This window comes from Bos grunniens, chromosome 26, assembly GCF_055505025.1.
Source record: "Bos grunniens cultivar Pamir isolate PY7600 chromosome 26, Bosgru_T2T1.0, whole genome shotgun sequence".
Classification (NCBI taxonomy): domain Eukaryota; kingdom Metazoa; phylum Chordata; class Mammalia; order Artiodactyla; family Bovidae; genus Bos; species Bos grunniens.
Genome location: NC_141190.1, coordinates 42274630 through 42290695, shown reverse-complemented (window position 1 = coordinate 42290695; position 16066 = coordinate 42274630). Strand labels below are relative to the sequence as shown.

At 49.5% G+C, this 16066-nt stretch overlaps 2 protein-coding genes across 4 annotated transcripts; one reads left to right on the top strand and one right to left on the bottom strand.

Moving 5' to 3' along the window:
• The first annotated feature begins 351 nt into the window (after window positions 1–351).
• C26H10orf120 (chromosome 26 C10orf120 homolog) lies at window positions 352–3329 on the top strand. Its single transcript, XM_086378038.1, has 3 exons — window positions 352–572; window positions 760–835; window positions 2551–3329. Exons 1-3 carry the CDS (start codon window positions 373–375, stop codon window positions 3304–3306), a joined length of 1032 nt encoding a protein of 343 aa, XP_086234164.1. The 5' UTR covers window positions 352–372; the 3' UTR covers window positions 3307–3329.
• Window positions 3330–6895: 3566 nt separating this feature from the next.
• Window positions 6896–14458, bottom strand: LOC147344468 (spermadhesin-1). Of its 3 annotated transcripts, none has more exons than XM_086378035.1 (5): window positions 11984–14458; window positions 11103–11127; window positions 10766–10901; window positions 8657–8844; window positions 6896–7145 (listed from the first exon to the last, which is right to left on the bottom strand). In XM_086378035.1, the coding sequence occupies exons 1-5, from the start codon at window positions 12023–12025 to the stop codon at window positions 7141–7143; spliced, it is 396 nt and encodes a 131-aa protein (XP_086234161.1). In that variant the 5' UTR covers window positions 12026–14458; the 3' UTR covers window positions 6896–7140. The 3 variants fall into 3 exon arrangements, with proteins under 3 accessions (XP_086234161.1, XP_086234160.1, XP_086234162.1); XM_086378034.1 differs by lacking the exon at window positions 11103–11127 and having other exon boundaries at window positions 11984–12013; window positions 14384–14458; XM_086378036.1 differs by lacking the exons at window positions 8657–8844; window positions 11103–11127 and having other exon boundaries at window positions 11984–12013; window positions 14384–14458.
• Between the last annotated feature and the right edge of the window lie 1608 nt (window positions 14459–16066).

Below are 16066 nucleotides of genomic sequence, written 5' to 3'. Positions count from 1 at the left end.
AACTAAGATTGGAGCTAAGATTGGAGAGGCAAGCCAATACCAGGGAGAGATTTCAGGTGATGAGTGTTCATCCAGAAAGAGCTGAGCAGTCTTTATGGGCTTATAAGTGGCATTGACATGGTCAGATCGTCTCCCAGCTATACTTCTCTGCCCACTCTATTCCTCTGGACTCCAACATACCGAGACCATGGCAGTGTGTGTCCATTTCACCCCAGGGGATCATCTGATGCCTAAACTCAGACCTCACAATAGCTGCCACGTAGGCCAGTTATGATGCAAGATGTTTGTGACTGTCATTTGGGTTCTCATTAAAGCTGTCTTAGGAAGAAACTCCAGGCACTGACACCTCCCATCCTAGCCTGGAGCCAGAGTATGATCAGAGAATGGGAGAATGGCTGTCCGAAGATTGGAAAACAGAGGGCTAGAGATTCAAGGGCCCAAGAGAGGATGACTACAGAGGGGAAGTTAAATAAGAATGGAATACCGGTGCGCGTTTTCAATATAAGCGATTCCTTCCTGAATAAAGAGTCCCTGTCCTCCCAAGGGGATGTATGCCCTGCTTCACCACTGGGGTGAGTGTAACTGTGCTTCTGGTCCATTCCCTCCCACCCATGTCAGATTTGAAGCCAAATGGAAGAGCCCACCCTGTGGCTGTAGAAACCGTGATCACAGAGCATCACCCTTTGTGAGATTTCCCACTCCAAAAGGCAACACTAGGAAGACCATTTCTGAGTTCTAATACACCTCTCTGCCTTCCAGGATATGGACCAAGTTCTACAAGTCAGACCCACGCATCGCCCTCGGGAAATACTCCCCCTTGGAGAAAGAGATCCTAGTAAGTGCTGTGAAATTTATATACAGGGAGGCCCCACGGAATCCAGGCAGTTAGGCTAGGAGAGTCAGAGTTTCAAAAACCACCAGCAACACAGGTGTGAGTCTCCCAAGCAGTGGAGGAGAGTTGGCTGAGTTAACTAGTGGCTTCCATATTTGCCTAGCAAAAGCAAAATACTCTCTTATTACAAAGTCCCAAGCAGGACTGTAACTACAAGTGATAACGAATCACGGAAGCGGCCTCTTCTTGAGCCCTTATCTTGCACTAGTCGCTTTCATATATGTTATCTCATGGAGACCTCACAGGGGCCTGTAAGATCAATACAATTCTCTCAGATTCACAGTAGGTGAGAAGGAGAGTCAGATTTGAACCCAGGCTCATCTGTTCCCAAAGATCTACCCTCATTCTCACTATACAGGGTCTCGGGCACCCTCACGGATGGAGGGCAAGGGAGCCACCAGATAATTCTTTCTGTGGGTGTCCTTTGCTCCTGTCCTATTGAGAACTTTTTTAAAATTTTCCATCGTAAATGCTATATTTTTATGTTTTTGTTGTTGTTGAGGTAACATTGATTTAGGACATTATTGTTGAGGCAGTCCGAGAGCAGGTGGGAAAAGAATTTCCAGACACAGAGTACTGCAGAAAGGAGTGCTTTTATTTAAAAAAAATAGCAGAGATAAAGTGGGCATTTCGAGGGCAACAGGCTGACAACTCCTGACAAGCCAGGGAGAGTTGACCACTTTCATGAGTTAATAGCCAATTTTTATAGCCTCAAGACAAAGACAGTTCCTACTGGAAGGTTGGCGTTAGGTGATTGGAGTGTGACAGGGTGTTTACTGGAGTGGGCGTCTTTGCCTAACTGGGAATCAGGAAGCTTGTTAGTGATGATCAAGGGGACTTTTGGTAAGGTTACAAAGGGGCCCGGTTGGCTTTGGTAAGGTTACAAAGGGGCTCAGTTAGCTTTGGTTCTGGGCTCTGCTTCTGTGGCCTTGGTACAGGGCCTCACACCTGTGACCTGCAGCAAGACTCAGCAATTACATCAGCGTCTTGTGTACAACACTGGGTTTCATATTTCTCTATGTGCTACATGTGTTCCCCACCAAAATTCAGTTTTCTCCATAACCTTACAGCTCATCTCCTTTACCCTCTTTTCCTTCCCCTCCCCACTCTTCCTTCTCTGGTAACCACTACTCTTGTTTTCTCCCCTTTACTAACCCTTGATGTACCAAACTAAGTGAAGTGAGGTTGCTCAGTCATGTCTGGCTCTTTGCAGCCTGGTGGGCTCCTCCGTCCGTGGGATTCTCCAGGCAAGAATACTGGGGTGGGTTGCCATTTCCTTCTCCAGGAGACCTTCCTGACCCAGGGATCAAACCTGGGTCTCCTGCATTGCAGGCAGACACTTTACCCTCTAAGCCACCAGGGAAGCCCATACTAAGTGAAATAAATCAGACTGAGAAATACAAGTACTGTAGAAATTCACCCACATGTGGATTATAAAAAACTAACCAACAAACAAATGAACACATCAATCCCCTTGAGATTTTAACCACCACCTCTCCCCACTCACCCCCCAGCCCCCTGCCCATTGGCCCTGGAGAAGGGGATGGCAACCTACTGCAGTATTCTTGCCTGGAGCAGAGCCTGGCAGGCTCTAGTCCATGGGGTTGCAAAGAGTCGGACACGACTGATCAACTCACACACCTTTTCCCACTTGTCAGCGTCTAGGTGGCGTTCACACCGTCGCAGCCCGGAGGTTTCTGACTTACAAGCAAGAGGAAGAACGGAAAATGCTCAAGGAACTACAGACGCTGTCTGCAGACTACAAGCGGGCAGTGGACTGTAGAAGGCAACACACCCCTCCTTGTGCCACCTGTGGGTCCCTGGGGAAAATGTGGACGGCCAAGGTGATCGTGTCCCCGGAGGAGTTCAGGATGCCCCGGCGGGAGAGGCTGAACGTCAGCAAGCACATAGAGCGTATGCAGCTGGCTAGAGCCCTGCGGAGCAAGCAGCTGCTACCCTACATCGAAAGGTTTAGGGGCTCATCGCTTCTGCCTTCAGGGGGCCTGGGCCCCATGGCAAGGGCCAGGGCTGGGGAAGGCCAGGATGACGGCAACGCCGACGATGGCAACGATGCGCATCAAAAGGGGAGAGGCGAGGCGGAGAGCAAAACCTCCAAAAGACAGGAAATTAAAATGAACGTCATTTTCAAGTCAGAAGAACCCCAAAAATGCATAACGTACCATCCAAAAGATCTAAAACCATTCTTCCCTGCAAAGAAAGCAGAAAGGTCCATCACTGGCTTAACAAACAGAAGTCTTTTGCACGTGTCAGAATTTCCTGGCGACCTCATGCTAATGAATCAGGATTTTCTGTCTCGGGGGATCTACCCCAGTTACGCATCACAGGCCACCCGTCTGGAAGAAGAGAATGCCTGGAAAGAGTACATGTGCAAAGTTGCTCCCCATCATTATTAAAGCTTTATTTATCTCCATGGTAACCCAGCCTGCTGGTCCTTCTTACTCCTGCAGCTCTGCCCCAGGTGTCTTTTTCTTTCTTTTCTTTCTTTTTTTTACTTTTAAAGAACTTTTCATTAAAAAAAAATTTTTATTTTATATTGTAATGGGGTTGATTAACAATATTTCAGGTGTACAGCAGAGTGATTCAGTCATATATATTAATATTTTTTCGGGCTTCCCTGGTGGCTCAGCTGGTAAAGAATCTGCCTGCAATGAGGGAGACCTGGGTTCGATCCCTGGGTTGGGAAGATCCCCTGGAGAAAGGAAAGGCTACCCACTCCAGGATTCTGGCCTGGGAAAATCCAGGGACTCTCTAGTCCAAGGGGTTGCAAAGAGTCGGACACGACTGAGCGACTTCCACTTCCATGCTCATTTTGGCTTCCCAGCTGGTACAGCGGGAAAGAATCCACCTGCCAGTGCAGAGACAGTCCATGGGATCATACTAAGTCAGACACTTCTGAAGCAGCTGAGCATACACACACACACAGAAAGCAAGTGTAAACTCTGCAAGGCCTTGCAAATCCTTGAAAAGAAGCCCTATTGAGTGTGGATATTGCCGGTGGTAGAATAAGCCATATGTCCAGAAGGGACTCATGGACTGGTTTATATAGTGGGGGAAGGGCAGAGAGAGAAGGGACATTCTGAGATGGGATGCTGGGTTCTCACCTGGACAGTGTGTGGTCTGGGGCTGGGCATCTGTGTGAGAGAGAAGGAAGGTTAGATCTAAAGCACAGATGTGTCCAGCTGGAATCAAAGCTGAAGCAACTTTGAGAAATAGACTCTGGGCCGATGTTTCGCATGATTCCTCTGAGGAGTCACTGTCAACGTCATCATGATCTTTCTGACCCATGGCATTTGGGGACACCCCGATGCATGGCCATTGCCCACATCAGTGTGGCCAAAGGCTTTCTGTCCACATGTCCACGGCCCCTTCTGTGACAGCCAGAAGTCATTATAGCAACATCGCCCAAGACCATCAGTCAGTCTCCCTCAGGCCTATGACAACCCCATGGTCACCCTGGAGGTGTTAGGACTCTGGGCTGTACACGAATGCCTGGGGAGTCTCCGAGGGGCTCTGCTCCAAATAGCCATGCCCTAGCCGGTCCCTAGCATTCCATTTGTCACCTGCCTGCCATCCCCACACCCTTGAATCATCAAGGGGCTTCATGATGAGCTGTTTACCCAGGAATTCTTTTCTCTAGGTAGATGCTAGGGAAAAGCAACATAATACACCAACTGAGGTTAAACAGTGCTGCCCTGGAGAAGGAACTCCCAGGAAGCAATCGACGAGTGCCTCGCAGAGATGGATGAATGCTTCTGCAGAAAATAAAACCTTTCATTGTTCTGTCCTCAGAAGCAGAGCTTTCCTTCTGACCTGAGTGTGTAGCCACTCCTTGGTTTCTGACCCCCCACTCCTCTGGCAGATGGGGTTGGGGGTGGGGCTGCCGGCTCCAGCAGCCAATCTTGCGTCCAAGAGCAGGGTCAGAGGCACAAGTTGTGTCCATATTCTTGTGGAGCACCATCCTAGTCTTGAGGAGGTCCTTCTGCTTCTCTCTCTGGCCTTCAAAGCCCTCTCTGCTCTTAACTCCTGATCCCTTCCTTTATCCTCACTTAGCCACAAGCACATGCCCTGCTCACAAGAGACAGGCTGGAGGCTCTAAGGAATCCAGCAGGAGGCAGGGGACATGTCCAGGAAGAACCAGGACCTTCTGTACAGGTTTAACCCTTAACCAAACAGAGCCTTCCCAGAGATAAGGACAGGAAGAGCCCGAAATCTCTGAAAATGGCAAAGGGCCAATGCAGGGAAGTTTTCAGAGCCATCTAACCATCTGAACCCTCGAGAAATTACATAAACCATGGGAAATGCGTGTGTTGTCAATCCCACCTCCTTGAGTTTGCACCCCAGTCTTGATTCTTGACCACACTATTTCAAGTTTACAGAAGCAATGTTTGAATAGTCTAAACCCCATTTTGCAGCCATTTGCAAGGCGTTTCATCCTTGGGCACATGAGAGTAACTTAGTGTAGGTCTAGACCCCATGTCAAATCTGGAAGGACAGAGACCCTTCCTCACACAGATGACATCTTCTGTCTCAGCATCTTTTCTGGTCTGTGTTTGGCTTAGCCTACCATTGAGGGAAACGTGACTCCCATGTTAACACTGAAGACTTCCTGGAGAGAAATGTAGAGCCTCATTGGAACGTTGAAAACACAACTCTGACTTTATCAGTCATTCATTCATTTAAGAATTACTAGTAGGACCCTAAATTTCGAGTGCTGCAATGGTACGCACTGAATAAATAAGCAACTGATACTGTATACTTGACTTCCCTGGTGGCTCAGATGGTAAAGAATCTGCCTGCAATGCAGGCGACCCAGGCTCCACTTGTGGGATTGCCAAGAGTCGAATATGCCCGAGTGACTAACAGCCCCTGTATACTTAAATCTCATCGAGATCTACATGAGGCAAGTGAGAGAGGCACAAAGATGCAATGGTAGAGTCAGCCCTTCAGCTGAACCACGATATGCTTCATGGGGCTCCCCGAGCAGCAGACAGATGTGTCTGGAAGGTTGGAAGGATGGACTCCTGGCCAAGGGGACAGTGTGAGCAAAGGCTCAGAGTTGCTCAAAGGTGTGCAGTATCCAAAGCTCAGTGTGTGATGGCTCAGCCCTGAGAGGGGCCGGAGGGGAGAAGACATTAGAAGGGAGGGAAGGTCAGGTGAAGAAGGATTTGATAAAACTCTGCTAAGGTGGGTAAACTCTATGGACTGGTTTTCAACAGGAAGTGAAAAATGGAACCAGATTGTGGTTTGATGCCTATGCTGGATGACGGGGGGTGAACTGGAAAAGATACTAAAATCTACAATATCAACAAAGAAAAATCACCTTCAGAGAACTCACTCGAGGAAGGGAGATTCCAGCGTGACTTTCTGAGTTGACCTCAACAGGATGGTCCACACACACAGATTATTGTGCCTGAGGGAGTTGATGGTTCTCCCCACAAGTTCATGAAAAGACCCCCACACTCCCTCTCCTCTCTGAACAGAAGAAAGGGACACGGAAGCAGCTCCAGGCTTATAAGGGGCTGTGCCATCCCTGTTTTTGACCCTCCTAACTCCTGGTCTGAAAAAATGCAACATCACCCGACTTGATGAGCCTGCAAACCATGTGAACTTTACCTTTTACTCTCTGCAGACCTTTAAAAAGGACTATGATGCAATATAATTGATAGTTGGATGGTGGGAATCAGAAGACATTCAACATATCCTCACCAAAGATTCTATATCCTCAAGCACATTGCTTGAAACTTGGCAGGGAGCCGGGCCAGCATCTCAAGTCTATGTCTGTAGAGGGTTTCCTTGTGCAGGCGAGGAAAATCATAAATAGACAGAGCTCTTGTCCTGAGATAGACCTCAGACCAATGAGAAGCCCTCTGGGCATAAAGACCTTCAGGAGGGGTTTCAACTACTCTCAGCGATGCCTGGGGTTCCAACCCTGTGACACCAGGACTCACAAACTAAAACAAAATCCAGACTCAGGTAAAGAGACATTATTCAAAATGATTATAATGATAAAGAGAAGGAACTAACCACAAGACTGGCAACAATCTAAAGCTCAGTAGTAAGGAATCTTTCTGCAGTTAGGAGACCAGGGGCTGGAAAGGATGGAGGTGACAGGCTGAGAGCAGGTGATCAGAAGATGCTTCTCCTTGTGGGCAGCTGATTCCAGAGGGTCTTCAAGGAATGTTGTTCTCTTTTGCAACGCTTGTCCACTCAGGCCTGAGCAGAGATCACTAAGCTGTGGGATGGAGAACAGGTTAAGTAGAGTTCAAGGAGCATTTTCTTCCAATTGACATGTGGGTGAAATTGCAGTCAATCATTAATGAGGAAAAAATACACTCTTGAGGGACTGTGCTTGGTTTGTTTTAGGTTACATATATATCTGGTCCCATTACTTCATGGCAAATATATGGGGAAACAGTGGAAACAGTGAAAACAGACTTTATTTGGGGGGGCTTAAAAATCACTGCAGATGGTGACTGCAGCCATGAAATTAAAAGACACTTACTCCTTGGAAGAAAAGTTATGACCAACCTAGATAGCATATTGAAAAGCAGAGACTTTACTTTGCCAACAAATGTCCTTCTAGTCAAGGCTATGGTTTTTCCAGTGGTCATGTATGGATGTGAGAGTTGGACTGTGAAGAATACTGAGTGCAGAAAAGTTGATGCTTTTGAACTGTGGTGTTGGAGAAAACTTGAGAGTCACTTGGACTGCAAGGAGATCCAACCAGTCCATCCTGAAGGAGATCAGTCCTGAATGTTCATTGGAAGGACTGATGCTGAAGCTGAAACTCCAATACTTAGGCCACCTGATGCGAAGAACTAACTGATGCTGGGAAAGATTGAAGGTGGGAGGAGAGGGGGACGACAGAGGATGGGACGGCTGGATGGCATCACTGACTCAATGGACATGAGTTTGAGTAAATTCCGGGCATTGGTGATGGACAGGGAGGCCTGGCATGCTGCAGTCCATGGGGTCGCAGAGTTGGACATGACTGAGTGACTGAACTGAACTGACTGATATATGCCTGCTGCTGCTGCTGCTAAGTCGCTTCAGTCGTGTCCAGCTCTGTGTGACCCCATAGATGGCAGCCCACCAGGCTCTGCCGTCCCTGGGATTCTCCAGGCAAGAACACTGGAGTGGGTTGCCATTTTCTTCTCCAATGCATGAAAGTGAAAGTGAAGCCGATCAGTCGTGTCTGACTCTTCACAACCCCATGGACTGCAGCCTATCAGGTTCCTCCATCCATGGGATTTTCCAGGCAAGAGTACTGGAGTGGGTTGCCATTGCCTTCTCCAGATATATGCCTAAAGGATTTTAATATGATCAGGAAGGGAAATTTTATATTTGAGAGGAAATGATCATCTTGTTTAGATGTAAAATAAAACTTGTAAAAGAATTTTCATGTCAGATCTTCACAACTGCAAGATCTGTGGATGCAGAAAGGCTGTCATAGAACTGGTGGATCTTTCTGGAGAAGGAAATGGCTACCCACTCCAGTGTTCTTGCCTGGAGAATCCCATGGACAGAGGAGCCTGGCAGGCTACTGTCTATGGGGTCGCAAGAGTCAGACATGACTGAGCGACTTTCACTTTCACTTCACTTCACTAGGTCACACTGCCTCTGGCTCATCTGCTGACAATGGAGTTTATTTCAACAATCATATAAATACCACACGCCCAACTTCCCTGTACCATGCACAGAGAAGGAGGACTTATCAGCAGGTGCCTGCCTCCTTTTACCTACCTTGTGGATCCTGAAAGTATAACACTTCATAGAAAGAAGCTGGGTGCTCAGGCTCTCTGATGTACTTGACAGTCATGATACTGCCAGAAGATCTATAATCCATGAGTGAACCTTCACAAATCTTCCCTAAGACAGGAGATCCTGGCAGCCCATCTATAATCTCCAGAGACTCTTTATTACAGTTGAGTCTGTTGGAGCAGAAAGAAGGGCAGGCATCAGCCTTTGGAATCATGGTCCCTCCGGCAGGCAGCCTCCCCTGTCTAGACCCAATGCAATCACATAGCTTTGCTCACCAGACTTCCCAGGCATGGTGCCCACAGGGAAGGAGACTCATCCTTCTGGAGGAGGGGATGGTGGTCACCCAGGACCCTCCCCACACCAGGGCTGCAAGTGACTCCTTGCCTCCTGAGCAGCCCCACTGATGGGGCTCAGGGAAGCCCACCCAGGACTCTGGGATCAGGAGCCACTGGAGGGAATAGTACAGTCAACCCTGAGGACTGTTTCCTTGGGCAACAAGAACGGAGTCAGTTGAGGCCCAGACATGCGTGTGTGATGCCACTCCTGCTTCACCTTCTGCACCCCTGGCACAAGGAACCCAGGACCCCCTATTAGCCTCCAGGATCTAGAGAGGCGAGAGGGGCGTCCAGCTCTCCCTGCTGTGGGCAAAGTGCACACTCGGGGTGTCACGCTCCTGCTGAGGTCTCTGTCTCCTCCTCCTGCCCATCAGACCTCACCCCACCCTGTCTTCCTCTCTCAGCCACCAGCGTGTGTCCCAGCCAGGAGCGAGGTTGGAGCCTCTCTGGGCTAAAACGAGACACGGAAGGGACATCTCACGAGGACACACACTCAGCTCCCTCTGTACTAGCTCACTCTTGGACAGACTGATTCTTCCCGGTCCCAAGGACAGTCATATACAAAACTGGCCTGAAGAGGGTCAAAGGAACAATAATGAAAATTTTAAGAATAATCTACCCCTCTGATCCTAACAGAAATGGTGATGTAGGAAATGCCTGCTTCCTTCAGCCCTGGTGTGTGGTTTCGGTAGATGGTCTGAGCCCTGCTGTGAGGCAGGTATTGCCAGGTTGTCCTCACACAGAGCAGCTCCTCCATCTAGTGGAGACCTGACCCTGTGGAAGGTCTGGAGGGACAGGGCCCTCAGTCACAAGATAACATCACCTGTCTCAGCCACCACTGTGGACGATACATCACTTGGTCTGCAATTGGTGGCAATGTGGCCCCTGTGTTAATATCTGTGAAGAGTAACCTTCTATAGAAGTGCTACAACTTATTGCTACCTTGACAGTGCTTTCTGTTGCAGTATTATTCATCCTGTCTTTTAATTGTTCATTCAGTCTTTCATTCATCCACTCAGTCACTAGTTAGAAAACATTTCTTAACCGCCAAAAATAAGACTCCCTTTCTTGTAGGCACAAACTCAGACATGGGCAGGAATGGTGCGTGCATCATCGCTCAGTCATGTCACTCAACTCTTTGAGACCCTATGGACTGTGGCCCATCAGGCTCCTCTATCCGTGGGATTCTCCAGGCAAGAATATTGAAATGGGATGCCAGTCCCTTCTCCAGGGGATCTTCCCAAAGCAGGTAATATATGGAGCACAAATCCGAGAAATATCTGCCCAGCTGTGGACAGAGTCAGAGCAGGGGTTTCATGTGTGATGGAAAAGTTCTTCCAGTGAACTCGTGAACTAGGAAATGAGGACCCTAAGCAGCAGGTGGTGAGTCTGGGAGAGGTGGAAGGTGCCTTTCAGGCAGAGGGGACAGTGTGAGCAAAGGCTTAGAGCTGCCCAACAGTATGATGGGTCCACAGCTCAGTGTGTGCTGGCTCAGCTCAGACAGGGGACAGAGGGGAGAAGAGGTTAGAAGGGAGGGGAGATCGGGGTCCCCTGGAGGGATCTGAAAGCCATGCAAGGAGGGTCAGCTCTATGCAGAGGGCAGGGGGCCATGCAGGGTCATCAGCAGGAGTGAGCTGGAGTCAGGATGTGTCTGGATGTGTGTGCTTGGTGGTGCAGGGGGAACGGGAAGGGGCAAAGAGGGACACCTTCCCATAAAACCACACCATCAGCAAAGAACACTCAACTGAGTACTTACTGGAGATATTGGATAGACACCCTAACATGGTACTCTGGTGGCATCTGGATAGTCCAGACACAGTTTGTTTTCGGTCCGTAATAGGTGGCGATCACTCCAGACTCCTCTTTGAGGATTCCCCCACAGTTAGTATTCCCTATAACAGAAGAAAAGATTCCAGTCTCCCAGAAGGTGCACCAGGCTGCTGGGCTCTGTGCCACCCCTCGCCCACCCCACTGCAGGTGGTCCTGACTCCCACTCCCCAATCACAAACAGACATCCACCATGCAGTCTGAGCATCCAGGAAAATGTGGTTTTCAAGGTTTTACTCTTTTCAGAATTTTAAAGAGATCCATACCCTTTACTGCAGTTTGTTTTGATCCCTGAAAAATATAAGAGTTTAACACCTTGTCAGCAAAACATTGTTTGTCAAGTGAAAGTGCAAGTCGCTCAGACGTGTCCGACTCTTTGCGACCCCATGGACTATACAGTCCATGGAATTCTCCAGGCCAGAATACTGGAGTGGGTAGCTGTTCCCTTCTCCAGGGGCTCTTCCCAACCTAGGGATCAACCCAGGTATCCCACATTACAGGCATATTCTTTACCAGCTGAACGGCTAGAGAAGCCCATTGTTTGCAAAGTGAAGATAAAATAGCACTTTCGTCATTGGTGTTTTGATCAAATGAGTTCAAGTTTTACCTGGACCTGAAAATCACTAGGGAAATCAGTCAATCATCGATTGATCAATCATCAGTCACTCAATCATCTATCAGCCCCCACATCAGGGGGCAAGCTTTCTCTTTGCCCAGCACCCCCCTGATGCCAAAGCACCCTCTGCCTGGAGGCTCTCATATCTGACATTGGACATGGTGATGCCCCTCAGCCCTCCAGGCTCCAGCCACTGAAGGTGGCTCCATAGTCCTGGGACACCTGCGCTGTGGAGAGGTGGTCCCATTCCTGCCTCATGAGGCTGTGCAGGCAGGAGGGCAGGGGAAGCTCCTGGGTTGTGGAGGTGAGGAGGGGAGGGAGAAGGAACAAGGTGGGAGTCGTAGGAGGTCAGGTTATGGGACCCCAGGGATTTTTAAGACCAAGGCTGACGGTCAGCTCCGGAAACGCCAAGTTCCTTTAACCAAAAGGTAAACGACACCAGTGTTTCCAGGACAGGCATCTGAACTGAAGCCCTAAAGCACTGCTCCCCGTGAGGAGCATAAAGTGGTAAAGCATTAAGACGGTACTTACGGGGGAGCCAGTCCATTGAATCCACTGTGGCTGGAAAGACATCAAAAGAGAACAACAAATGAAAAGCTGGAAGTTACTGAAGTGTCAAGGCTATATAGCACATACAGTGAGCACCCTGTGAGGAGGGGCTGTGTTTCCAGGGATCGTGCTGGGCACATAATACTTGGCTGCCCTCATCCTCGGAAGAGCTGGGTCCTGCAGGGACAGAGCAGGAAGGAAGTCTGGCGCTCAGCCATCAGGACTCGCTTATTCAGCTGTGACTGTCTGTTTCTCAGGCCCACTCAGTGAAAATGAATGTTCTGGTTCTGGAGCCACAGTCAGACAAGTCAGCTCTCAGGAGGCTGAGTGGCTTCTCCAGTTAACCTGGGAGTTTCTGCTCAGCAGGTTGAACCTGCTGTTTCCTAGGAAACCTCTCAGTCCCGGGCCAAACAGAACAGAGGGGCACTCAAAAATAACTTGAGTATTTTTTGTAATTCTTCAATGAGACCAATGATGAATTTGCTTTTGGTGTAAATACATGGAATAAAAATCTCAGCTGAGAAGAAATAAGAATTCTTAATTTATGCAAGTTTCACCATATCAGGGAACTGAGGCAGTGACCTGACAGCAATCACTGTTTCCTCTGGTGTTGTGGCTTGTAGTTTATCCTCAGGGCGTGACAAGTGGGCACAGCCAGCTCAGGAAACAGACTGGGGCCCAGTGCGCCTCGGGTGAGAGCTGGGTGGCTTTAGACAAGGTATTTATTCTCACAAACCTCAGTCCATGCACCTGTAAACTGGAAATTTAATAGTAACAGCCTCCTTGGTTCCAGAGGACAGTTCACGTGCACACAGCTCGGTGCCCATCCCAGAGAGGCTGTCCACTATGCTCCCTGCCACTGGCAACCTCCCACCACATTCCTTTCGCATAGACACTGCTTTCCTCAGTAGATTGAAATCAACAAGCGCTCTGGAAGCTATGTGACCATAGATGTCAACCAGGACACTGGGGTCCATCTCCAGCTGCCCGTCCTGAGTACCGAAGTGGCACAGGGTTGGGGGCCACAAAGGAAACCTCCCCACCCTGGAGCGTCCGTCTAGTCTGCTCTGGAAAATACAAATCGAGGTTTCTCTGAAAGCAGATCTCAAGGGCAGAATCACACAACTTCCCACCACGGACCTGCACATACAGTGACCTCCTCTGATCTAGAATCTAAGGTCCCGGCTTTGAAGCAGGGGAACAAGCAGCCCCTTGGAGGAGTTCAGGACACGTCACCCCAAAACATGCCATCCTGATCTGTTGATTTGAACTGATGGCTCTTGAGAAACAGCAGATGCAGGAAGGGCTCTGATGGACCTGTTTCTACCTATAAGCTGCCCACAAAGTGTCCCAGGAGCAGGGCTCCCCTTCCCCACCCCCTACAGCCCCAGACCAGGGAGATGGGAAGGTCCTGATCACAGGAGACAGGGATAAATGCTGAGAAGGATCTGTGCCCACACACTGACAGCACAAGCCCAAGCTGTCCACTCGGCTCCTGGTCATGAGCACAGTAGCCTGCAGAGGAGCAGGGGAGGAGAGTGTGGGTCGATGAAAGAGGAGCTGGAGCAGAAAAGCACAGAGAAGGGGGCGGGACAGAGTAAGACCCACAGAGAGCGAGGAGGAAGGAGACAGAGAGAGCGAGGAGGAAGGAGACAGAAAGAGCAAGGAGGAAGGAGACAGGCTTCCCTGAAGGCACGGCCATCTCTTCTTTCCCTCCAGCACCAAGAATCTTCGTGGGTCCCTCCATGTTCAGTGCAGGCCCAGTACACAGCCCCCCTGCAGGGCTAAGACTCCCCCCACCCCCATCCCCACTCCCCTCGTAGGACATCCTCAGCCTTGCTGGGAGCTGCTGCTCCTGCCGGTCATCCCAGAGCTTGTGTTGCTGCCACGTCTCCATCCCGGGGGCAGAGGCAGAGCAGCCCACCTGTCCTGGGGCTTCTGCAGGGGCCCCCACTTCCCCTTGGATGCCACCATCCAATCAGGTCCAGCCAGGGTCCCACCTACAACACTCACACCATCACACTTCCAAGACCCCTGCAAAGCTGACCACGTCTGGTTCACCTCCTCCAGGTCTGGGCTGAGGGCTGGCTGTCCCACAGGGCATCCCAGGGGACATTGGCTAAAGCAGAGGGGTCCCAGGGAATGCATACCAGAACAAGGATGGACAGCCCAGAAAATGTTTTAAAATCACTGTATACTCAGCCGTGGGTCATGACCATCCTGCTGGACACTCCTCCTCCAGGCCAGGCTAAGGGTGGCATCTCCTTGGAGGAGGGCAGCTTGCAGACCCTCTTCTTGGGCAACAAGTAAACTGCACAGACTCTCTAGGTTGAACAGGAAGCAGAGAGGCCCCAGGGGCAAGGGGCTGGGGGCCAGGCTTACCTGTGCTGAGCAGCAAGGCCCAAGGGATGACGCTGGACAGCTTCATCTTCACAGCCTGGCACCAGCCTCAGCACTGAGCCCGGCCCCGGAGGCCTGGGGCTATATACACACAGCAGCTGACACCTGACCTCCTCCTCCCCTGGAGCCCAGCCCCGCAGGGCTGCGGGAGTCCCCAGTTCTCTAGGAGAAGCGGGCTGCCTGCTGCTTTCTCTGTGTCTTTGTCACACACTTTCTGTGCCTTTATCCCCTGGGAAATAATGACCAATTTCTTTTCTTCCTCTCCTCTTCCTGCGGTCCTAGATAATAGGTGACACAGACCAATGGCCACACAGAACTCTTATTTGGGAGCCCTCCTGTCTGAGGTTAAGCTTCAGCATGTTCACCTCCAGTGACTTGCATAAGCCTCACAACACCTTGGACAGGAGAGGACCTGAGACCCAGAGAGGCCAAGGGACTTGCCCACATTCCAGGGCACCAGTGGCAGAAGCAGGACCAGTCTGACGTCCCAGCTGCCTGGTCTTAAGAGCCCTCCTGTGTCACTCAGGGCAAAGGCAGGTAAACAGCCCCATGTCTGCTCCAGGTGCGCGTGTCACAATTGGTGGGGCAGCCAGAGTACATGTCAGCCTGCGTGTGGTGTGTCCACAAGGGAGAAAGGTAGGCACATGTTGGCATTTATTCTATGTTTATACCAACACCCACATGGCTCTGATAGTGAAGTATTACAGTTATGAGAACCCAGAAGAGCTCCTTGTTGAAAACATGTAGCGGATTCCTAACATGTTCCATCCAAGTTTACTTTATAAGGAAACTTTATAAGGAAACTTTATAAGTACTTTATAAGTCAACTTTCTACTACCTATTTATCCAAGGAAATGAAAATATGGCCACACAGAACATTATTCATGAATATTCATAGCTTCATTATTTGTAACAGAGAGTGGTTAAAAACCCAAATGTCCATTCATTGTTGAATGCATAAATAAAACACAGTCTGTTTGTATAATGGAAGTCATTCGACCATTTAAAGGAACACAAGCCCAATTGTCTTTCAAGGAGCATTAGCAACTACACACCAACCAGGAGAACGCTATGTCCATTTTCCTGACCTTAAAAACTCTGCATTTTACTAAATCTTTCAAAATTCCATGCTGATTAGAAATGCTTAAAATAATATCTTTTTAAAAATATGCATTTCTCCAACTGCCAGTAGGGTTGGCTGCTTTTCCAGTGGGGATGTAGCTTAGTGGCAGAGTGTGTGCTTAGCATGCATGAGGTCCTGGGTTCAATCCTGGGCACCTCCAGCTTTCTTGGAGGGGGGGTGGTGTGGAATTTGTTTTGGGTTCTAAATCAGTACTAGATGCATCCTCATTTGCTAAGAACGCCCACCGCTTGCCCACTTTTTTAGTTCATTTTGAGTTTCCCTGGTGGCTCAGACAGTGAAAGTGTCTGCTCGCAATGTGGGAGATCCGGGTTCAATCCCTGGGTCAGGAAGATCCCCTGGAGAAGGAAATGGCAACCCACTCTAGTACTCTTGCCTGGAAAATTCTGTGGATGAAGGAACCTTGTAGGCTACTGTCCATTGGATCAAAAAGAGTTAGATATGACTGAGTGACTTGGGCTGGAAGAAGCACAAGCTGGAATCAAGATTGCCGGGAGAAATATCAATAACCTCAGATATGCAGA

Excerpts from the sequence above, each read along its gene's own strand:
- C26H10orf120 (XM_086378038.1), top strand. The coding sequence starts at position 373 with ATGATCAGAGAATGGGAGAATGGCTGTCCGAAGATTGGAAAACAGAGG. Across the intron at positions 573-759 it reads TGCCCTGCTTCACCACTGGG|GATATGGACCAAGTTCTACA; the intron begins GTGAGTGTAACT and ends TCTGCCTTCCAG. Across the intron at positions 836-2,550 it reads CCTTGGAGAAAGAGATCCTA|CGTCTAGGTGGCGTTCACAC; the intron begins GTAAGTGCTGTG and ends CCCACTTGTCAG.
- LOC147344468 (XM_086378034.1), bottom strand. The coding sequence starts at position 14,429 with ATGAAGCTGTCCAGCGTCATCCCTTGGGCCTTGCTGCTCAGCACAG. Across the intron at positions 12,014-14,383 it reads GGCCTTGCTGCTCAGCACAG|CCACAGTGGATTCAATGGAC; the intron begins GTAAGCCTGGCC and ends ATGTCTTTCCAG. Across the intron at positions 10,902-11,983 it reads TTCAATGGACTGGCTCCCCC|GGAATACTAACTGTGGGGGA; the intron begins GTAAGTACCGTC and ends CTTCTGTTATAG.